The 25,468-nt window shown below is 31.3% G+C and overlaps 1 protein-coding gene across 1 annotated transcript; it reads right to left on the bottom strand.

The window, feature by feature from the left end:
- Positions 1 to 696: 696 nt before the first annotated feature.
- LOC118040237 (NAC domain-containing protein 104) lies at positions 697 to 1,886 on the bottom strand. Its single transcript, XM_035047130.2, has 3 exons — positions 1,585 to 1,886; positions 1,181 to 1,446; positions 697 to 1,016 (listed from the first exon to the last, which is right to left on the bottom strand). Exons 1-3 carry the CDS (start codon positions 1,745 to 1,747, stop codon positions 879 to 881), a joined length of 567 nt encoding a protein of 188 aa, XP_034903021.1. The 5' UTR covers positions 1,748 to 1,886; the 3' UTR covers positions 697 to 878.
- Between the last annotated feature and the right edge of the window lie 23,582 nt (positions 1,887 to 25,468).

Below are 25,468 nucleotides of genomic sequence, written 5' to 3'. Positions count from 1 at the left end.
TAGATAATATTTGTTTTTATGTTATAAAAATATTTTTGAGAAGAATATTTTTTTTATTTTTAATTAATCTCTTTAAGTTCTTAAATTGTTTTGATATGCTGATATCAAAAATAATTTTTAAAAATAAAAAAAATATTATTTTAATGCATTTCTAAGTTAAAAACACTTTAAAAAGTAACCGCTATCATACTCCCAAACATCTTCAAATATATCTCTTGATATGCTGCTCATGTATATTGATATTAAGTTTGTTTTTAATCTAATCTTAAAAATTTCTTTTATATAATAATTAACAAAAAATCATTATTAGATGGTAATACAATAAGCAAACTCAAATTAGGTCTTAGTTGCAATTTATTTTGTTGATGGAGATGGATGAATCTTAAACCAACCATTTATATATGATGTAAAGCTTATAATATTTAAATTGTAATCCATGAAAGGAAAAGTGTTGGGGAGTGCAACCGATTAAGTTTTTGAAATTAAAAAATATTATGGCGAAAAAGTTTAAAAATATAATAGTATTTATTTTTAAAGTGCTTTTTAAAAATATTAAAATAATATTATTTTATTTTTTAAAATTTATTCTTAACATCAGTATATTAAAACAATTCAAAAACACTAAAATACTTAATTTTAAATAAATAAAATTCAAATTTTAACCCCAAAAAAAAAAAAAAAAAAGTTGAAACCCACTTTCCGAACAGTTGCTGACGAATCAGTTTATAATTTCTAATCCGAGCTTGCAAGTACACACGACAAGACTGCCCACTAATTAATGTACAAAAACCACTTTCCATAATTGGATCGAGCCTGGATATATAATGGAGCACAAAGCCACAAAGGCGACAACAAGTTAAATCTAATCTAAATTGTAATTATTTTGGCAAACTTATTTCATCAAGATCGTCCAAAGATAGAAAAACTTCATCTAGACATGAGAGCTGATCTGTTCCACCGTCGTCCTCGTCAAGATCTCGCTCGTAGACTCGACAAATAACCCATTTACTATAATCCTGAGCAAGCCAAGAATCCAAAAAACAAGAGGGCCTAAGAGTTAGTATGTGGTGATCGATCGACAGCCATATCAAAGCAATAAGAAGAAGAAGAAACAGGGAAAAACCCCACAGAGCTCCCCTATTCTGATGAGCAATTATTAATTCCGATGAGATTCACGTACTTGTTTTCGCCGGTTTCTTGTTTTAGTAGAGGCAGAAGTGCCAAATCCTGATAGCCTGTACTCCTCCATTACCCAGTTAGTTCTTATACCATCAGCTGTATAAAACAGAAAATACTTCTTCGTTCCTACTGTTTTGTTGCTGTCACTTGCAAGCACAAGCTCTTCGCCACGGCCGGCCATCGGCTTCCAGCATCCATTGCTGGTAATCTTGTTTTGTGTCCTTCTGCTGTAGAAATAGCGTTGTTTACCCTCGGACAGAGCTTTGCCTGGTCAGTTTTTAAAACATATAATTAAAAACCCATGTAACTAGCTAACAAGCATGCATGCATGCTCATAATTAACAGCATAAATCTAAGAAAAGAAGAGTGAAAATGGGAATATTAAACTTAAGATGCTGTACGTGCCATCAAGTTGCCATGGATCATAAGGATAAAGACCAAGATCAGGGATCACATCTGGATGGCAAGGTAAAAGAGCTGCTTTGCGATGAAGAAAATGCACTACAAGCTCTTCATCACTAGGGCAAAACCGAAAACCAGGAGGAAGATTAACAGTGCTGCTACCCATGATGATCTTCACCAGCCCCACTCGATCCGTATATATATACACGACGAACCAAGCTAGTTTCTAGCTCTAGTTGTAGCCATACATGCTGTCAATGATGTTTTGGACCTAAGATGATGATGGGATTTATAGAGCTAGGGAACATGAGAGATAAGGGTAAACTGCATGTGACGTGAAAAGGAAGGCGTATTCGATGACAAATCACAGTTGGGATCATAGTGGGTGGTGCTAGACTTGAGCTAGCTAGCTCCACACAAACACATATATAATTTTAAAGATAGTGGTTAAAGGATACTTCCACTCTATGCTAATAAATAATTTCTTTTTTGGTACAAACACACCTATCTATTTTATGTGAAACATTAATCTTTTAAATACTATTAAATTATATATTTGCATATTATTTTATATAAAAAGAATCATATCAATCTAATATATTTAAATAGGTTAGGTAAAGTTTCAAGATATGATTTATATTATTTTTTAATATACCATTTCAAATGAAAGTTTTTTGAACTTGAAATTTGTATAAGTCCATACTATCTTGTGTTTAATTTTTATCAAATAAATAGGGCGGTGGCGATTTGAATTTGTGATCGTTTTTCATCAAATCTCTAATAGCATGTCAAAGAATCATTTAATTTAATAGTTTGAATTGTTAGATGAGGTTTCAAGATATGATTTATATTATTTTCTAACACACTTCTTTAAATAAAAGCCTTTTGGATTTAAAATTTACATAGACCTATACTATCTTGTGTTTAATTGTTATTAAATAAATAGGGATGATGAGATTCGAACTCGGGATCGCTTGCTTATCAAAGCTTTAATACCATATTAAAAAATTATCTTAATTCAATAACTTAAGTTATTAATTGAAATCTCAATATATGATTTATATTATTGTTTAATATTTTTATATTTGGTATTAAAAGTTTGTTGGAAATAATTTGTTTTGGGGTCAAGTGATGGCAAGTGTTCGCTTGCTGTTGAAGGGAGCTAAAGAGAGTGTGGCAGCCTACATTCAGTTTTATCCCTTTTTTTATTCGTGTCTTTTTATTTTTAGTAATGGACTTTTTGTGGAAGAATTGAAAAAAGAAAAGAAAAAAAGGATTCCTTTTGTTGACATCATCACACTTCATGCTTATGTCACGCACCTCTGTCATTCACGACTGCAATAAGAAAATGGGTTTGGTCTTGGACCATTAGAGATTTAAGCATTGGGTAGGCCCCCACCTATAACAACAAGCCTGTTGGTTTCCTTTCGTTTTTTTGTTTAAAAAAAAGTTTTTTTTTAAATATTATATCAACAGTACGCAAGCAGAAATCTTTGCTTGTGTGTGCAAATTGTAATTATATCATGCTCCTTTATGTATTTATCATGTTTTTCTACATGCAACTCTTCCAAGTAGATTTCCAAAATGTTTTCTATTCTCTCCACTGTAGGCAATAGTTGTTAAATCTGACCTCGTTGATGAGTTGATTCAGTTACTCCAGTATTTAATTTGGATTGTATTCTAAATAAATCTTATTTGAAAGTTAATTTTGTATAATTCAGTTGATTTGATTGAATGGTTTTTTATTTATTTAAAAATAACATTATTTTAATTAAAAAAAAAACTAAAATAATATCATTTTGATTGATTTAGATTAACTTGATTAACCAAACAATTTAAATTTATAGATACCAGGTTTAGAGGAAAAATAATATTTAACCTTGTTTATATGATAATATGAACATTTTGTTATAAGTGATATATCATTTATCTTTCTATTTTTTATATATATATAACCCGACAATTAATGGTTGATGATCGTAAATTAGACACTCTGAAATTAAGATTCTATTAACAACAAGCTTAAAAAAAAAATCATAAAATCTCTTTTACTTTATTAGACCACATAGACTGTTAGGCATTTGTTTGAAATGAAATAATTTTTTTAGACCTTATTTGTTTCTAGAAAAACGCTTTCGTGCAAACCATTTTTTTTTTTTTTTTTTTTTTTTTTTTTTATGTTTGGTAAACTTATGAAAAGTTAGTTAAAGGAAAATGAATTCTAATCAAATGAAAAGTTAAACCTTTATGTTAGGAAAGTGTTTTTCCTTTTTTTATTCCTAAAAAAACACTTTTTTTTTTTAAAAAAAATACATAATTTACTCCAAAAAAACAAAACTTTCTTGTGGCTGATGCAAATCATCCCCTCTCAAATCTCTTTACTAAGGAACAAAATCATCATAATTTCCTTTTTTTTTTCTTTGTTATCTGCAACAATCTCCATTGAAGCATATTGAATCCTCTTATTTTAGGTTACCCTTTTTTCCTTAAATGTCTCTTTATTATTTGCCTTATGTTTTTCTCTTTTTTATTTGGATTTGTAGTTATGATTATGACATAAATCTTGTGATTTTTTTAATTAGCTATGTTTTTCATGTTTTCTTTTGGTTTATGTGAAAAAAACACAGCAATCCATGCTTTGTTTTGTTTAGAATTATACGATTTAGCTATGAGAGTTCGTTTAAGTTTTCCAAACCATTTTCAATTCCAGTTGATGTACCAACTCCCTTTACATTATGTCTCGATGATCTCTCTCTCTTTAGCATGTCCCTATACTTGCCTTTTCCACAATCTGTGTCTCTCACCAAGTACTCTCTCTACTTTTGTGTTCTACCTTGCTTTGGCTTAACAATTGTGGTGTCATTCATGGAAGGAAATGTTTGTTTTTGGTGGGTTTTGGCTTATTTTTGCCTTTTCTGCTTTATTTTCTCTCATCAAATTTTTTGAGACTTATTGCTTTACCCAACAACATAGCTCTTCTTTTTCATGTTCATTTATACATTTATGTTTGTTTAAATGAGAAAGTATGAGTTTTCCATGTCTTTGCTTTCAATCCATATTCTATTTTTCTTTAAATTTTCCATCAGAGCTGCTTTCAATTCCACTCCATCTCTTCGTCTTCCTCTTCATATCATTCTTCTATAATTGTTTCTCTTTCAGTAGAACCTAACCCACCTGATGATCTCTCCTTGCATCATCTTCTCTCCATCCTCTCCCATCCTAAATGAAGAAAACACTTTTATTTTCAAAAGCTAATCCCAAATCCATCCCCTTTCCATATTTCCTCCCTCTTTAACAACCACCTTGATCTCGACCTCAATATTGCCCTCCAATTCTTTATCTCCTTACCCCTTATGAAACCCAACTTTAAACACACTATCAAATCCTATTATTTTCTGGTGTGACAGTTGCTGATAGCTTCTCAGCGACATTACAAACACTCCTGAAGTGCACAACGTGAGATTCTACATTGGGCTCTCATTCTCCTTATCTTCCGCTTTCCTAAAAATTTTGATTCCTGATAATTTATTTGGTGTTGGCGAGAAAATCTGCATTTCTATAATTAAAGCTTGTGTCTCTGTTGATGATATGCATTTTCTGTTAGGTATTTTGAGGCAAATGAATAGAGATGACAACGATATTAAGTTTGAGTAAAGGTTTTGCAAGAAAATCATATTTTTGGACCATGAAACATAAGGATTGAGAATTTATAAAATAATCTACTTTAAGGCCTCATTTATTTAAGGGATCATAAATCATTGTCATAACTATTATACATTGCCAACTCCTTTTATTTTTAACATTTTAATTTATAATGTGTCAGTTTGAGCATAATTTCTTGTATTGATTGTGTAAGTATTTGATATGCTTTTTTAATGTTTATTTCCTCAAATGTTTAGGTTTTGTTATCATAAAACTTCATTTTCTTGTTATTGATAGTAAGATTATTCATGCAGCATGTATAAGAGCAACAGAGTTAGCTATTATTGAACAAGAAAGAGATAGAATGTATATATCAAGAGAACCACGTATAAATAAAATTGCTCAACGAGAATTCTATATTGATAGCATTTTGAAACGAGGTGATAGACATTGTGTTGAACAAATTCGTATGAAACTAGTTGTACTATATAATCTGTGTGATGTTCTCAGAAGTCGTGACCTATTACAATCAACTCAAAATGTGTCTATTAGGGAGCAAGTAATTGTGTTCTTACAAATTAGAGGCCGAAACCAAAGATTCCATTTTAATAGTGGTATATATTATAAGTCTGTTGAAACTCTCAATCATTACTTTAGAATTGTATTAAAAGTAGTTCTTAAGCTATACAAACACCTTATTAAAGACCTAGGGGATACAGTTCCCACAAAGATAATAAATAATCGCATATTCTATCGTTATTTTAAGGTATGAGAACAATACCAATATTTTTATATTTTAATTAATTACATCTAGAAGAAAAGGTTATAAATTATTTTTTATGTTTATATATGATTGTGTGGGAGCAATTAATGGTACCCATGTTTCTGCATATGTTCATATTGAGATTTAAGGAAAGTTTCGAGATAAAAAAGAAGGAACAACACAAAATATTTTAACAACTATAACTTTTGATTTAAAGTTTATATATGTTTTAGCTGGCTGGAAAGGAAGTGAACACGATTCACAGGTTTTAAGTGATGCACTATCAAAACCTAGCAGCCTAAAAATTCCAGAAGGTATATAATATAGTGTTTACTATATGCAAAAAACATATAAAATGTCTAATTAGATAAAGATGGTAATAGTTTTTTTTATTTATTTTAATTTGTAGGGAAATATTATCTTGGTGATGTTGGTTACGGTATTCGAAAAGGAATCATTTCTTTTTTTTCGTGGAGTTTGATATCACTTGAATGAGTTTACAGAAAATTCACTAAAAAATAAATAAAAAAAGAGCTATTTAATCTGCGACATTCTTCATTGAGAACCGCTATTGAGCGAGGGTTTGGTATTTTGAAGAATGTTTTAGATCAATTAATGGAAAACCTTTTTGGTCTTATGAAATACAAGTAGATGTTATGCTTGCATGTTGTATTATTTATAATCACATAATGATAGTTGATCTTTGTGACTTTTTTATGGAAAAAATATGTTCGGAAAGTAAACCAATTAGACGAACATTCAATTTAAGTCAACGGCAAGAGAGGGAAAAGAATAGGGAGTGGATAACAAAAAGAGAAATGATTTTATCAACCATGTGAAATGATTATAACACTAAAAGAAACTAGTAATTGAGTGTTAATTATATGTGTTTGTTTTTATTGTGTCTTTCTTGAATTTGTACTATCTTTGTTATGTATTTGGATTGCTTGTTGATTTTATTATAATTCTTACGTATTTTATGTATTCTTTTTTAAATATTAATTGTAGTTTTTGTATAAAATTTATTAAATCTAAATATTGCATGATTTTATTTAGTATAAATTTGTATTATTATTTTTTTGTAGAAATGAGTACCACGTATAATGAAAAATGCAAGGGTAAGCACTTCACATGGTCTAAGCCTATATCTCACATGTTATTTGAGGAGGCACTTAAAGGAAACAAGCCTTCTTTTACCTTTAAAGCAGAATCTTTTGTTAAGGTGACTATAGAAATTAACTAAAAGTTCAACATGCAATGCGAGCCTAGGCATGTGGACAATCATCTCAAAACTATGAAAACAAAATTGAGAATAATAACCAAACTTAAAAATAAAACTAGCTTTGGTTGGAATGATTGTTTGGAGATGATTACAGTTTCGAAAGATGTATATATAATGAAGAAATAAAGGTATAATAAATATTATTCTCTTTATAATTTTTATATTTACTTTTGTTTTCTAAATTTTATACAAGGAACTAAAAAATTGCATATTCTAAACTTTATGAACATGCACATTCCAATCATGACAAGTATCTCAACAAAAAACTTGACATGTATGGGGTAGTGACAATTGTTGTTGAAAAAGACATGACAACAAAAAATTATGCCAAATCATATGCTGATATCAACATGAAAGAGAACATTGAAGTGCAATCGATTTCAATTGAAAATGAAGGGGAATATGAAGAAACTTCAAAATAAAAAGAGATATCTTCCTCTAGTGCACAAAAGAGACAATATAGGAAGAGAAATCACATGTATAAAGATGATGGTGTTGAAAAATTGTCTAAAAAGATTGGAGATGCAGCGTTTGCAATTCAAAACCTAAGCAAAAATCAACTTAATGTTAATGAGCTACATACATAAGTGATGAAAATTGAAGGCTTTGATAAGATTACTCTTGAGGATGCGTTTGATCACTTGGTCCAAAATAAAATGTTAGCAAAAACATTTATGGCAAAAAAATGCTAATTTAAGGAAAATTTGGGTTTAGAATTTTGTGAATCAACACTACTACATGCCTGACTGCTAAGATAATTTTACTATGATAAGAAAATTTATGCTTGTTATTTGACAAGTATATTTACCTATTTAATTTGGTCTAGCATGTTTGTTTTTATTAATTTGTACAAATATGCATATGGAGGATATTAAAACTTAGTATTTATGCATGACTAAATTTGATGCAAGATATTTATATTTATTTCCTAATGCTTATTTGATATATATTAAAGGGATATTAAAGGGATAATTGCCCATACCCTTAAAAAAAACAATCTTTATCCAAAAAAACCATCAAAATATTTTTGTATCTATTTATCTTTTTTAAAAAATCTTCATACCAAAAAAACTCAAATATCTAACTCTTACTTAATACCATTAACTAATTTGGATTTCTTAATATGAAAAAAATATTTTAAGCTTTTAAAATTGAAAAAAAATATTAATAGGTTTTACTTAAGAAATATTTCACAAGATTATATATCTATAATATTATACGACATACATAGTTATATTTTATAAAATGAGATATATATGAATATATGATATAATAAAAAAAAATTCATAATTACACCTTTTAGATTTCATTCTTTTATTGTAAGTGATTAAATATTTATATTTAATATTCTATATGTATTAGATAAGCTTGCAAAAAAAAAAAATATTAAAATATTATTTTCCAACTTATTTTCTATGATATATCTAAACACTGTAAAGTGTTTTCCAACTTATTTTTTATGGTACTATCAAATATAAAAAAATAATTCACTTTTCAGTAATCTACTTTTCAAGAAAAACCACTTAAAAAAATCTATTTTCTAGCAAACAAACGAGGGCTTAATCTATAAATGAGTTGCCTTTTATCATTAAAAAAAAAACTGAATTTATAAATGTTACTACTATAATTATATTACTATAATATTTATATTACTTGATATAATTTAGGATAGCTTTCAGCTTTTCCTAGCAAGAGAGAAGCATCCTAAATAAGTAATAAATTCAATTTACCAAAAATTAATTCAATTTTAAGCTCCATAACTAAAATGAAAGGGTGATTTCTTATATTTAGTTAGAATAATAAAATAAAATAAAATAGATAGGTAGTTTACTATAGCAAGCGCCATTCACCCACTCTCATTTCGTTGTTCATAGCCAATTTGTTTTTTATCTCTATTTTTTTTTTCATTTTGCACTTCAATCATGAAACTTTATTTTTTTTCCATCCTTCCAACTTGTGTTGACATGATTTTATGTATTGAAATGTGTTTTCCATTGCTTAAGCTCATGTATGCAAAGTGTTAGATATTATACCAATGTTAAATTAAATATTACTATTACAAAATAAAATTTTAGCTAATAGTTAGAAAAATTAAAAAAAGAAATGACCAAGGTTGACTAAATAAAAAATATACTTTTTTTTATTTTTACTATTCAAAAGACTTGTCCTACATTTTGATCCTTGTAGATTTCAATTTATTTTTTAGCATGGATTTCATTTCATTTATATTTCAGTTCTTAAAAGTTGAGATAGAAAAGAGATACAAAGAGAGAGTCATCAGAGAGGAAAAGGAGAGAAAGAGCTTTTGGCTGCCCCCATTCTAAAGTGTGTTTTGTAACTAGGGATAAGCTTTTTTAGGTGAAAACATATTGAATTTTGGGGTTTTAAGGCCTAAAATGTAAAATTCAAACCCCAATTCTCTAATCATTGAATACAACTAAGTTTTTTTTTACAAGCGGAGGACGCATTGTTTGCTATGTTCAATTTAAATATTTTTTTTGTTAGGTTCTTGAGACTAGCCTTGCAAGCTAAGACATGCACGAGTTAGTCCTTTCAAGCCTAAACACATGTGAACTTTATTCACTTGGCCTTCATCTTTTTTTGGATTGCTACTAATAAAAAAACATGTTTTCACCAAAATAGAGAAAAATAAATGAATAAGAAAACTATATTTTTTCCTTAAGAAAAACATTTTTTCTCAAATCTAAATTATTAACACTTTTATGAATGTTTATTTTAATTACCTAGAGTTATTATAAAATAAACCATGTTGTTGATATATATATATAATATATATATATATATATATATATATATATATATATACATACATACATATATATATGTTTCATAAAATAAAATAAAGAAAGAAATGCATAAATAAGAAAGAGAGAGTTTCTACTTAAGAAATGATTTTCTCCTATGGAATCTAAATTATCCAAACTCTTGCAAATATTTTATTTAATATTTATTTAATTAAATAAAAAAGGCTTTGAAAATTGTCTCACGGTAGCGTGTAGACACAATAAATAGTCACCACTAAAATAAAGGAGATTAATAAAATAATATAACTCTATTTACTATTCAGCTACACTCAAATCACCATCATATCATTGTTCATTGAACTTTATTTTATTTATTTATTTTGATCCTTAAAAAATTTATGTTGGTATGATTTTATATTTTAGAATTTATTTTGGTTTACATTATCTTGCTTGTGTGAGTTGTTAGAAAATATTTTAATGTTAAAAGTCTTTAAATTGTTAAGAAGACAAAATCTATAAGTATTGTCATTTATCTTCTGCAACACCTCACAATGACCTATCTTTCTTTCCTTTAGCTTGTTGTATTTTCTCGTTAGAAACCTATCATGAATAAGTATTGCCCATACTAGATCACTAACCTTAAACACCACTCTCTTGATATGAGTATAAACTATGGCCTTGTACTTGGCATTGATGTTGTGATTGTCTTTTTAACGTACTCATTAATACCATGCAAGTAATCTGCCATAACTTCAGCTTGGACGCTGAACTATCTGATACGAGGAACATGTGTTAACTCCAGCATATTAGAAAGATTCTACCCATAAATGATATTGAATTGACTTAACTGGGTAGTTTAATTTTAAGACCTATTATAAGAAAACTTTGCTTGTGGTAAGTCCATATCCCATTACTTCAATTTGTCTTCTATTAAAGCTTATTGGAAGTTGTTAAGGATATGGTTAAACGCCTTAATCAACCCATCTATTTAGGAATGCTATGACTGCTAAAGTTCAGTTGAGTTCCTATCTTTCCCCACAAGTTCTTTCAAATTTTACTTATAAACATTGCATCTCTATCGAAGATGCTGAACCTAGGAATGCCATATAAATGAACAACTTTGTTGAAGTAGAGGTGGGCTATTCAAGATGCAGCCATTGTTTTCTAACATGTTATGAAATGACTCATATTTGAGAACCAGCCCATAATAATAAAAATAGAATCCATGACTCATTGGGTATGAGGTAAGGAGTATATAAAATCCATACTGACATCCAGATATAACATCAAGAACTAATTTTGGAGTGTACAACCTAACTGAAAGGCCATAAAAAAGGCTAGGTGCGCAAACCTGAATTGAGAGAAAAAGAAATATTAGGCAAACCTTTTTTTAATGAGTGGGCTACACGATGTCTACTATATTAAGTTCTGATCATCTTTGGTGACTGAAAAATCAAGGTTTGAGATTTTAGATCTTCAGAAACTAATTTTCCATTAAAAATACTTAAAAACAACCATAATAGGAGCTCCAATAATCCAACATTCAACTCCAAAATACCTTCTAATCAATCTAATACCTAAAAATCAAGTTGAATAAAAAACAATTTCCGGATTCGATCCACCTTTTCCAGTATGTGTAAAGACCAAAACCATCTCCATTGACCTCTACAAGAAGGGTGCAGGTTTGTTCCATAATCGTTAAACTACATTTTGTAATGACATAGTGTGTTTTGTTTACCTATACTTTGAATAAGAAGTGTGTAGGTTCTGAATACAAGTTCATTGGAGTATTTGTGGTGAAGGAAATTTATGAATGGTGAAGAAGAATAAATATGTTATGAAAGGCTCATCTAGAATAGTCCATAAATATGAACTAAAATCAAAAGCTAACACTATAAAGCTTTTTCATTCACAGACAAATACACAATCAGGAATCCATATCCCACTTCTTCCCAGATATCATGCTTGGAAAAGCACCAACATATAAATGCAAGTGTTTGTGGAAAAGGGAGTCTACAAACAATTATCAAGTCCAACAGACATTTTTCAAGTGCAAAATCTGTTGACTCCTTCACAAGACTGGTTGTGAAAACTCTATTTCTCTGTAATGAAAACCCATTAGTTCCCAAAACTGTTACACGCAGATAAAAAGCTAAGCTAAAATCCAAACTTTAAAATCAAAACAAGTGAGAAACCATAGAGTAAATTGTAACTGTTGCTACCCAATTTTTGACCCATATTTTGATAAATTTTCAAGTAAAAAAAAAAATAAAAAAATAAAAAAATAATAATAAAGGTTTACATGTGGCGATAACATAAAGCATTAGGGCTAATATCAAGGAAGCAATATGTCCAGGAGATAATTACTGAATCATATATAATTACTGCAATATAAAATACCATAGATAAATGATTTGATTCGTGCTGGTTAGGGAAAATAATCACTGCAACAAAAAAAATACCATATATATAGGATTTGTTGGTGCTGGTTATAAAAGACAATCTCTGCCATAATTATTGCAATATTTCTTTAAATAGCATATATAGAAATTTTCTATATAAAGTGAACACCCAACCATATAAGAAAGGAAAAAAATGGAGAGGAAAACAATTTGAGAGATAAAAATAGAGGGCAAACAAAAAACCTAACCCTATTCTCTTTATTAAAAAGGCTACTGGCTGCCCCCGTCAGGGGCCAAAAAGAAGCCAACAATCCGGCGCCCCCCTCCCTTTTGATATATATTTTTTCTTCCCAAGCCTCCAGCCAATCCCTTCTCTTTTGGCCAAAAGCCAGAGAGCCGGCCGGACCAGCCTCCCAGCTCCCTCTCCCAGCCAACAAAAGGCAGCCGCTGATCCTCTCTTCTTCACGGACACCCGACCACAGCACCAAGACTCCTTTCTCCCCGATTCCAGCCTTTTCCCTTTGTTGTCTTCTACCCCTCAGCCGACCAAAGAGCCCCTTACTCTGCTCCCAACCAGCAGGTTCTCCCCACCATTTTTCCACCTTCAGCCGCACACTGCCTTTTCCATCTCCATTCTCAAAACCAAAACAAATCTTCCCTCTATTACCCGAACATCTCTATCACCCGAACAGCAGAAAACTAAAGCCTCGTCCTCTCCTTCTTTCCTTTTGGTTTCTCCCCATCACCACCAAATTTCCCCCCCACGGTCCAGCAGCCTCTCTTAAGATCAGCCAAAACCGTGAGCCACAAGCAGCATCAGGAGCTTTGCTTCATATTCCAAACAGACACTTTTTTCCCTGAGTCCTGCACCAGAACGCAGCCGTCTCCAGCTTCAACAGCGGCGTTGTCTTCAGCCCCGGCAGCCATCACTGACTCGCAGCCCCTCAACCACTGGAAGCAGGTACTAGCCGCAGCAACCATCCAGTAGTGCGACCAGTCTCTTCTCTGCACCAGCAGCTGGTCCCAGTCGTCTCCCTCGTCAATCTCTTCCCCATCGCCAGCAGTAGCTTTTTTTTCTTCTCTGCACCGGGAGCAAGAAGCAGCAGGGGTGCACGTTCATCACCAGTCATTGCAATTCCTCAGCCACTTTGAGCACGCAGGCCAGCAGCAGCAAATGGAATTTTTTTCTTCAGCCATAGGTTACTCCTCCAGCAACATCCTTCTCTTCCCTGCAGAATTGGCACTGGTTAGCAACACCGAAGGGCCACCATTGAGACAATCATCTTTCAGCCAGCAAACCAGTCTCCATTTGGGAACAGCGGGCAGGGGTGTTTCTTCGTGAGCAACGTCCAGTCGTCTCCCTCCATTTCGCCTCCAGCCGTTGTCTAGCAGGTAAGTCTTTCTTTCCCTGTTTTTTGCTAAATTAATTACCTTGCCACTGTAGCATGCATATGCATTCCACAGCGGCAGAACCGGTTATTGGTGTGAGCCAGTAACCGGGTTGAGCCTTGTTGAATCTCGTCGAGCCCACTATTAATTGCGATTAAACATAATGCTTGTGTTTTTTTAAAAATATATATAAAATATTTTTTTTTGTGTTGCATACGGTCAATAACATAATATTTTTTTTTTAATGTCTTAAAAAAACAAATATTTGAAATCTCATCGAGCCCACAATTAATTGCAATTAAATATGATGCTTGTGTTTTTTTTTTTTTTAATTTTAAATATATATAAAAAATAATTTTTTATGTGTTGCATACGGCCAATACCCTAATATGTTTTTTTAATGTCTTAAAAAAAACAAATATTTGAACTTTAAAAAATGTGTTTTTCGCATGGATTTCTTAGACACAAGAAATAAATTATTTTCTTGCATTTCTGGATTTTACAACATGTTTATAAAACTCCAAAGGGTATTGGCCAATATTCCAAAAAAATACAAAAATCTTATTTTTTGGGGAATTCATTTATTATTCACCGTTAATGTTTGGATAAAGAAATCCCAAAGGGATGAATATCCAAAATATTATTGGGGATAACTTGTTATTATTCACTGTTAATATTTGGATAAAGAAACCCTAAGTGGTAAATATCCAAAATAATTTTCTAGGAATAATACGTCATCAAACATCCTTGAAAGAAGCCTTGATTATAATCGAGGACATTTCAATTTTACTCCACGGTTAGAAAACCTAGGAAAATTGATGGGATTAGAAAACACCAACACCATAGCAATTATAAATAAAACCAAACACCAAGCAACTTACCTTAGGTAGGGCGTACTAGGGGTGCTAATACCTTCCCTTTACACAACCAGTCCCTTGCCTTAAAATCTCTAAAAGACCAGTTAGGGTTCCTAGTGACCATAATACTAGGTGGCGACTCCAAAGAAATAATACAAAGCAAAAACAAATGAAAAAATCGCCATCGGACATCGCGCGGATTTTGACGTGCAATAGTAACGATGCAACGTACACGATCACTAACGGGAAAACCTGAAAATCAAAACATTTATAGTCCCGACCAGTTAAAAAAGTTGGTTTTATTTGAATAGAAAAAAGAACAAGAGAAGCAACAATAGTGTTTAATTTTAAGCTAAAATATGAAAAGATGAAATAGAATAATAATAATAAAAAAATTGGTGTGAGTCAATCTAAACTAGCATGATAGATATGTAATTTGGGGATTAAGAGGTGAGTCGATCTAGGTTAACCCGTTAAATCTACATTCTAGGTCATGAAATTGAAATAACCCAGTAGAAATGTTTTTGAAAAAAACTATAAAGCTATTTAAAAAAAAAAGGAATGTCGAATGACAAAATTGGAAAAGAAAATAAACCCATAAAAAAGGATGATGACCTCTTTTAAGTTTTTAAATTTGTGACCCAAGTCATCATACTAGAAATGCTATGCATGGAAAAACCACAAAGTTCAATCATTAAGAAATGAAACATTAAAGGACATAATTGAAGGAAATGAAACATTTGTAATTTTATAGCTTATTCAAAATAAAAAAAATAGTGGTAAAAAAGACATGGGCCAAATGTGAAGGAAAAAGAAACTGAAGGGTTTGATATGAAATTTTAAAGGGGGTGGTGCTGAACTTGAAAAGGAGAGAGAAGATGAAAAAAAAAAAATTGTCGATGCCAAACTAGAAATGTGTCTAGTTCACACCCCATTGCGTAGGGGTGTCGAGATCTTCCAAACACCGCTCTGAAAGGCGGTGTTTGGTGGTCAAAAGGCCCTGCACACACCTCATGAACGATATGAGAGTTGTCCTCATGCTGGCATGTGCTAGCATGTTTTTTAATAATATTTAATATATTTCAATTACAAAAATGCCCTTAAATAATATCTAAATCTATAATAAAATCAATGCAAAATGATATATATATATATATATATATATATATATATATATATATAACCATTGTGAGAGAGTTATGTTCATGTTGCTTTTAAAGACATTAAAATAATTACACTATTTAAAAAAAATATACCAAAACACCCTCGAGTAATAGTGTTATATATTTTTTTATTCTAGAGTTAAAATAACGATTTTATTGTGCCAAAAATATACCAATCCAACATATATATATATATATTATATATATATATATATATATATTATATATATATATATATATATATATATATATATATATATAACCATTGTGCGAGAGTTATGTTCATCTTGCTTTTAAAGGCATTAAAATAATTACACTATTAAAAAAAAAAATACCAAAACACCCTCGAGTAATAGTGTTATATATTTTTTTATTCTAGAGTTAAAATAACGATTTTATTGTGCCAAAAATATACCAATCCAACCCTATATAATTTGTAAAAAATAATTGTGTTAAGTTAAAAAGATTATTTTACTCCAAATGCATAATTCAAATGTTTTATAACCGAGGAGCAATTTAGTCATCATACTATTATAATGAATTATTATGAATATATCATGATCCCCAAGATTCTCCTCAAATCATGCTGTATCTATTATCAAAACTCAATCCCATGATTCTAGGCAATTCCTTGATTATAGACAGTAGCTATATATAGAAGGATACATTGACACTGGATATTAATTACCTTGCTGTAATAGTGTTAGAGAAACTCTATAAATAAGAACTGCACCACTAGAAAAATATACGGTGGTTTTATAAACCTTCTCATGGTATTAGAGCTTCTTTAAGGATTCACCTCCCTTGATCCAAATGGCCTCTGAAACTCCGTCCTCCACTCTGTCTTTCAACACCATGGTCCATCTCTTGACCATCAAGTTATCTTATTCCAACTTCCTCCTCTGGTGTAGCCAAGTGATGCCATTATTGCAATGCCAACATCTTCTTGGATACATTGATGGCTCTATTAAACCTCCTTCTACAACTATAGGTTCTGATGACTCTACCACTATCAACCCAGCATTTGCTAAATGGCAGCAGACCGATCAACTCATACTAAGCCTCCTTCTTACTTCGTTGATTGAAGCTTCAAGTCAGTTGCTAAGCATCCCGGCTGGATTGCTGCCATGGATGCAGAAATTCAGGCCCTTCATTAAAATCATGCATGAGATTTAGTGCCTAGATCACCCAACCAAAATGTTGTAGGCTCTAAATGGGTTTTTCGCATCACATACCTATCTGATGATATTGTTGATCGTCTTAAGGCTTGTCTTTTCACAAAGGGATACACGCAGCAACCGGACATTGACTTCATCGATACATTTAGCCTTGTTGTCAAGGCTTCCATTGTTAGAGTTGTTTTGTCCTTGACAGTCTTAAATAATTGACCTCTTCAACAACTTGATGTCAATAATGCATTTCTTAATGGACTTTTGCAGGAAGAAGTTTACATGGATCAGCCATCTGGTTATGTTGATTCTAAATATCCTACACATGTTTGTCGGCTTCGTCGTGCTCTTTATGGCCTTAAGCAAGCTCCCCGTGCATGGTTTCATCGCTTCAGCTCCTTTCTCTTGGCCATTGGCTTCAATTGTAGTTCTGCCGACCCATCTTTATTTGTGCTCTCCAAGGGTGATGACTTAATATACCTCTTATTGTATGTTGATGATATTTTCATGACCGACAATAACTCAACACTCCTTCATTCCTTTATTAGCAAGCTAACTCATGAATTCTCCATTAAGGACCTTGGCTCTTTGAACTATTTCTTGGGCTTGGAAGCTCATCACATGTCTATTGGTCTTTTTCTTAGCCAAGCTAAGTATGCCCATGAGATTCTACAGCGTGCACAGTTGGTTGACTCCAAACTGATGGGTACTCCCATGGTAATTGCTCAGCATCTTTCCATGGCTGGCACTAATTTTGATGATCCATCTCTTTACTGGTCGCTTGTCAGGGCTTTTCAATATCTTATAATTACTCGTCCTGATATTGCTCACGCTGTAAGTGCTATCAGTCAGTTCATGCATAAGCCATCTACTTCTCATTTTCAAGTTGTTAAATGGATACTACATTATGTTAAGGGGACTCTTCGCTTCAGTTTATCTTTCACTCCATCTTCTTCTAAAGAACTCACTGCTTATTCGGATGCCGATTGGGTTGGATGTCCAGATACCCGTCACTCAGTTTCTGGTTATGCTATTTATTTTGGTGATGTTCTAGTGTCTTGGAGTTCTAAGAAGCAACCAACGGTTTCTCGGTCTAGCTGTGTATTTGAATATCGACCATTGGCTCATACTGCTACAGAGTTTAAGTGGCTGCGACATCTTCTTAAGGACCTTCATGTATCTTCTACATCTCCTCCAGTCCTGCTCTGTGACAATCAAAGCTCCATTTTTCTTGTTGTCAACCTAGTCTCCCATAAGCATTCTACGCATATTGATTTAGATTATCATTTTGTGCGAGAGCTGGTGACCTCCGGAGTCCTCACCATTCGTTATATTCCCACTCACTTACAAATTGCCGATATTTTGACCAAAAATCTTGGTCAACCTGCATTTATTTTTTTCCGTTCCAAGCTTCGCATCTCTGATTCTGAGATACTAGGCTTCCAGGGGGGAGTATTACAAATATATTAGGATCCCCAAGATTCTCCTCAAATCATGTTGTATCTTTTATCAAAACTCAATCCCATGAATCTAGGCAATTCCTTGATTATAGATAGTAGCTATATATAGAAGGATGCGTTGACACTGTATATTAATTACCTTGCTGTAATAGTGTTAGAGAAACTCTATAAATAAGAACTGCACCACCAGACAAATATATGGTGGTTTTATATACCTTCTCATGAATAATGTTGGAGCAATAATTTCTTTATGAGATTTGTTTTTTATTTATTTAATTCAATGTAATTACTATCGCTATTTGTTTTAAAGAGCTATAAACAACACAATTGCAAAATATAATTGTTCTTGTTAGGTAGTGTTATATTATACCAAGGAAAAAAAAAACTAACAAGCTAAAAAGCTACCAAAGAAGAGAAGAATGGAAGCCGAAAGCCAAAAGCCAAAACGCCAGCTCCATTCTTCATGAACAGACAGTTAAAATCTATAATACCTGGAAATGATGGAGCATTGTACAACCCTCTAAAGAACAAGCCAATTCGTTTGCTGTTCTTTGGCACTTCTTGTGTCATGCTTTTAAAATTAGATCTCGGGTGTTTGATACACACACATGCATACATGTGAGTGTCCTTTTATTTTGCTTTTCTTTGTTCTTTGTTCTTTTTTATATATATAAATACTAGTTAAAAGAAGAAAATATTAATATCAGGTGACAACAATTCTAAGTTACAATTTTATCTCTTTTGTTGATGACATCACATAGATTTGAGAGTATGCATTGTTGCGGAGGATTCAGATTAGTGTTCAAAACTTTTAGTTTGGTGTTTGGAAGTGTGGTAATAATTATTTTTTAAAATGTTTTTTTGCTTGGAATGTATTAAAATAATGTTTTTTTAAAAAAAATATAAAAAAACATTTTTGATATCAGTACATTAAAATGATCTGAAAAGATAAAAAAAATAATTTAAAGCAAATAAAAAAATTATTATTTTTTAAATTTTTTCAAAAGCACTTTTAAAGTGCAAAAATAAACAGTTCTGAATTAGATTAGGCCCAAACAGCTAAAATCCTAGTATTTAGGGTCCTAGTTCAATCTTGACTCACCTTAGTTTATTTAATTTTACCTCTTCTAACATCTTTATGTATTTTTTTCAAGTTTTCAGGAGTTATGCACACAAAATTTCTACACACACACACACAGATATATATATATATATATATATATATATATATATATATATATATATATATATATATATATATATAGTACTTTTTATATGCACTACATACACCACTTTTCTATCCCAATGTTATTTCTTGGCTCAACAACCAACAAATAAAAAATTAAAAGGAAAATGTTACCACCATTGTCTTCTCTGTATGGTAATTTCAAGGACTACGTGTATAAATATACCTAGTAACAAGGCAAGAAAGCAAAGCTAGGTTTAGGTCATGCAAGTTCTAGGTTCCAAGTCCTGGACTCCATTCATAGTCTACACCATAGTTTTGAAACCCGACCCGGTCATTGACCCGGTCAAGTGATCGGGTCACGGGTCAGATGAGTTGACCCGGGTTAACCAGGGTCAACTCAAAAACACTATTCGAAATAAACATAATAATGATGAGAAAACTTGTCAATCATTCAAATAACTCTAAACAAGAATCAAAACAAACCATAAGTCCATCACTTCACATATTGTGTTTATGCAAGAAACATAATAATGATTATAACCCATAACAGAGAAGTAGTTAGCGCTCAAAGTTACCATGGCAGCAACTAGGGATATCTAACAGGCTCCAACAATTCGAAATGCTAGTTTTTCGTTTGATTCAAACAGCTAAAATGTCAAGAGATACAAATCAAGCAACTCTCAATTCAATTATACTATTTTATACGGGATTGATGGCCTACAAGACTTGTATTATCTTGGAGACTTCCAAGAAATTGAGACCACCAAGTACTGGTAGCCGCAGCAAGCCCAGTGTTGTTATACAGGAGGATCTTCAACCACAGCATCTTCTGATGCTGATTCTGACTTTTCATCAAGACAGATCCTTTTCTCGGATGTTTGTTTTTCAAAATTATCACTGTCAGCTGCTTTATGCTTTGATGAAGGCAGGGGTGATGACACCTCAGTTTTAGCCTCAGCAACAGCTGACGGGGAAGACAAGAGCTTAGCTTTTGCTATCTGCTAATGCATAGAAGAAAGACAAGAGCGAGAGGGGGAGAGAGAGAGACTCGAGGGGGAGAGAGAACTTGAATCCGGTTGAAAACTTGAACCTTGCAACTGAAATTGATGCCAAAAATAAAAAAGGGGCCAAGAATAAACAAAACAGAGAGTGAAAGAAGGAGATTCAAACCTTTTTCGCTGAGATCAATGGTTAATTGCTTCGTTCTTCTTCCTTTTCAGTTCTTTGTTCTTCTTCAAATACAGAGTAATCTATTGTTAAGTGCTTCGTTCTTCTTCAAAATCATTTGTCTTCAGATGTCATTAAACGACGTCGTTTAATGACAGGGAAAATAATAAAAAAATTGACCGGGTCTCACCCGGGTCTGGCCGGGTGGACCGGGTCCTGGGTCGACCCTCCGGGTCGACCGGGTCTGGCCGGGCCAATTCCCAAACGGGTTTTGGCCTTCACCCGGACCGGTCCCATGCCCGGGTCGGCCGCGTCCCGGGTCGACCCGCCGGGCCGGGCCGGGTTTTAAAACTATGGTCTACACACATAAACTCTTTTCATACATTTCTTTTTATACACTCCACACTCCTACCCTTGCTATAATATATTCCCAAAGATCATATAATTTTAAAATTTTTATCTCCACTATCTTTTGAACTTTTTAAATAAAAGTAGTAACTTCTCCATATCTCTAGTGTTTTCAATGAAAAATCTCTATGATGAGATCCTGTTTCCATCAAATTCTTTATGTCTCTAAATGTATCACCATGTCTCCATAAAAAAACCTTCACGGTGAAATCTCCATTTCTCCATTGATATCCTTAAATCTCTAAATAAATTCTTCATATCTCTAAATATATCATTAATAAAAATCTTCATGGCAAGACCTCAACTAAAATTTCCACATCTTTGTGCAACATTTATTTATATAACAACATTGCTTTCCTGATCATAAAGCCTTCTCATTTGTTTTAAAAAAATAATGTACTCTATTACAAGTAGGATTTCTTTAATTAAACTCTCATCTATCATGCATAAAAAACACTTATATGCATGCCTGATCACATAAGGTAACATTTCATATAGGTATTTATATTGGAGAAATAAAATATGTTTTATATTTATGGAAATTTTATGTCAAACCTTTTTCTATTTCTCAAGCCTTGTCTCTTCTAGCCATTCAGGTTAGACCTAAAAAACTAAAATCCTAGTATTTTAGGTGTTAGTTCAATCTTGACTCACCTTGGTTTGTTCAATCTTGTCTTGACATACACCTCTATGTACGTTTTCAAGTTCCTAGAAGCAACACACATAAATTTTCAATTCATACAATATTTTCTATACACACAATACTTTTCTATATAGTGTAGGCACCCTTTTTCTACGCCAATGTTATTTTCTAGTGGTGTCATCGACTAACATCTACACCAATAAAGTACATAGCATAATAATCAACCAATGAAATCTTTCAAGAAAAATATTACCACTATCTCCATCAAAGATAAACTTGGCACAACACTTGATAACTTAGTTTTTTAGAAAAAATATTTTCCTTCTCTATAAGATAATTTCAAGGATTAGGTTTATAAATACACCCAATCACCAGGTAAGAAAGCCAGGCTAGGTCATACAAGTTCTAGGTTCTAAGTCTTGGATTCTATATAGACTACACATAAAAAATCTCTTCATACATTTTTCTTCACACACATTATACTCCTACTACACTCACTAACTTAAGAAATATAAGGTCCACTATTCTAACAATTGACTAGTTTCACAGGAAAGTTCATAGACCTGCCAAGGCTAATCACTCCAACAATCTGGGACGCAACCATGGTAAACCTAATTTATGTTTACGGTTTGTTTTATGATTTCATTAGCACTTATATATAAAATAAGGTAAATAACATCAACTTGCAATAAAATTAAAATAGAAACCTAGCATGCATGATAAACATTGAATTGAGTATATAAAGTTGTCCTTCCATTATAAAATATCCTAGCATGCATATTAATGTATATAATCATATTTTTAAAATTAATATAAACCATTGTAGATATAAAATGCTAACTTATTAAAGACTTTAGAATAAAAAGTAGACAATAATATATTATTATAAAGGATCAATTCTTTATCCTTGAGATTTTATTGCTTATCTTTTAGTCAGATGAAATGATGTTAATAATCCTCATAGGATTTTAGCAACTTGCACTTTAAATGATGCAATTCCTTTAAATGTCTACGAACCAAAAGAATAAAAAACTCAAAATATTTTTTTATAAGGGACTAGATCTTAAGCTCTAGAACAAAGGGGAAAAGGGCAAAAAAAAAAAAAAATTAGAAAATATAATCAAGAAGAAGGCTACAGAGTAATTGCAAGGTGTAGATAATATTTTCCCTTCAACCTCTATTATATCGACTTTTAAAATCAAAACTGATATAAAATTAATTTTGATAGTTACTAGAATTGATTCCTACCTTTTTGCCTTAATTAGCCACCATATAAAGAATAAAAACCTGACAATTTTTGTATTAAAAACTAAATGTTTTTTCTTTGAAAATGAATTCTTTTAAAAGAGGAAGAAGGTTGTTCAGACTCTTTGAAAATGAGCTCAAGCCGGGTCAAGCTGAACAAATGCTTGTGCATAACTTAAGTCCAAAGTCACTTTATACATGCTTATTTGTGACTTTTTGACTTTCCATTATATAAACTATAGACAATATTGTATTTTTTTTTTTTAAAATATGAGATAATGAGTTTTGGGTTTCACAAAAACATACTAATCAATAGTATTTTGAGATCAGTTTCTCATTCACCCAAAATTCATTTTAATCACATTAATGTCATGTTAAAGAACTTTTTTTTGGGGGGAGTAATTCACAATAAAGTTTTAACACTAAAAATGAGTGAATCCCACTTTTAATTTTGTCTCAATTGTGTCAATTAACCATAGTTTTATAACATTTTTTTAAAACCCATCACATTAATGAAATTTTTTTTACTAGCATAAAATAATTGAAGATTGGTAGAGAGATAATGATTTGATAGATCATTATATTAGAATAGATAGTCTTTGACTTTGAACATTTTCTAATGAAATACTATTAGATTTATTTAGCTAATAGTCAAAGCGATGCATTGAATTATTCACCTTTTTTATGCAAATTAAGACAATAATACTCATGTATTTCTGTATTTTTAGATTTTATTTGGTTCTTATGGTTGTGTTCATTTAGGTTTTGAATAACTCCTATATTCACAAGTGTTTTAAAGAATTCTATATTTTCAATTTTTATTAAAGAAACAACAAAAATTCTCACTTGTATAGGTGATGTTTCATTAATAGTATTTTATTTTACTCAACTTGGTATTCCAAGATATGAAAATAACTAAGACTAGAACTCGCCTTTTATCATGTTGCAACTAATACCTTTTTTCTCATAGAAATATTCAGGAAATAATAATTTTCAAGTGCTATGGAGAATGTTATATTATTTAGTTTTTTTATTTAATAATCCAGATATAGTTTTCATGTAAAATATAAAAAAAATCGCATGGACTTAATAAACTAGATTTAAAGTTAAATTTGAACTTAATATTATATTTGCCACAACTTCCTACAATTATTTTGTGTGTTTGGTATTGTGATAGCTTTTGTGGTTGTGATTTTAAAAAAAATTGTTGTTGTTTTTTATTTTTTCTTTTATAAAAAGTACTTTTAGTTGAGGTTGGTTTGGTGTTTATATATGTTTGGTTAAAAATATGGTTGAATAAAAAATAATTTAATGTGTTTGGTTAATAATGCTTTTTAAATTGAGGTTATAAAAATAATTAAAAAAGATATATATATATATATATATATATATATATTGAAGGTTTTTATTGCAAATGCTACGTCATCAAGCGATCTCCATTTAATTTATGTAGTGTCATTGAATAATGTTAAACGCTAGTTTTTCGAATAAAACACAATTAAAAATAAAAATAAAAATTGAATATTTTTTACTGGGTCAGACCCGGTTCAATGCATTTAGCTTTGGACCGGACCTGGTCTGACCGGAACAGTGAAGAGTGTCTTAACCGTTTACGTGAAAACACTAGTTTTTCGGAAAAAACACAAATAAAAATAAAAATAAAAATAAAAATTGAATTTTTTTTACCGGGTCAGATCTGATTCAATGCATTTAGCTTTGAACCGAACCCGGTTCGGCCGGAAAAATCCAAAAACTTAAAAACCAAAATCACGATACAAAAAATAATACAAATAATATACATGCATGCTGTTTTAATCTGAGCTGGAAGGGAACAAAGATGGAGATCAAATACCTTGAACAGGAGATGAAAACAAAATCCAGAGATGAGATGGGAAGGCAAGCCAGAGTTATAAATGGTTCGAGATTTAAGATTTGCAAAGATTAATAAATAAAAATGAAAAGAAAACAAATAATATAGCTTTGCAAAAATATGTGGAATGTCAATAAGAAGATATAAATATCAAGATACTACACAGTAACAAAACAACAACATTAAAGCTGATAAAAAGAGAGGTTGTGTTACAAGAACGCAATGAGCAACATGGGAATTCAGCTTCAACAAAACAGAGTTTTCAATGCAGACAATGGTAGGGCCCACGCATAAAAATTAAAGCTGATTTTATAACCAAACGATATGTTGTAACTGTTAAATAATAAACGCTTAGCCAAACGGGCTCTAAACTAGTATGAAGAACTCTATGTTTATAAACTAAACAAATAACTAGCAAGATAAAGCCTTAAGTTTGTTATAAAAGATTCAAACTAGTGTTTATAATTTTAGAT

This window comes from Populus alba, chromosome 1 (genome assembly GCF_005239225.2).
Source record: "Populus alba chromosome 1, ASM523922v2, whole genome shotgun sequence".
NCBI lineage: Eukaryota > Viridiplantae > Streptophyta > Magnoliopsida > Malpighiales > Salicaceae > Populus > Populus alba.
This window is presented reverse-complemented; position numbering and strand designations above follow the sequence as displayed.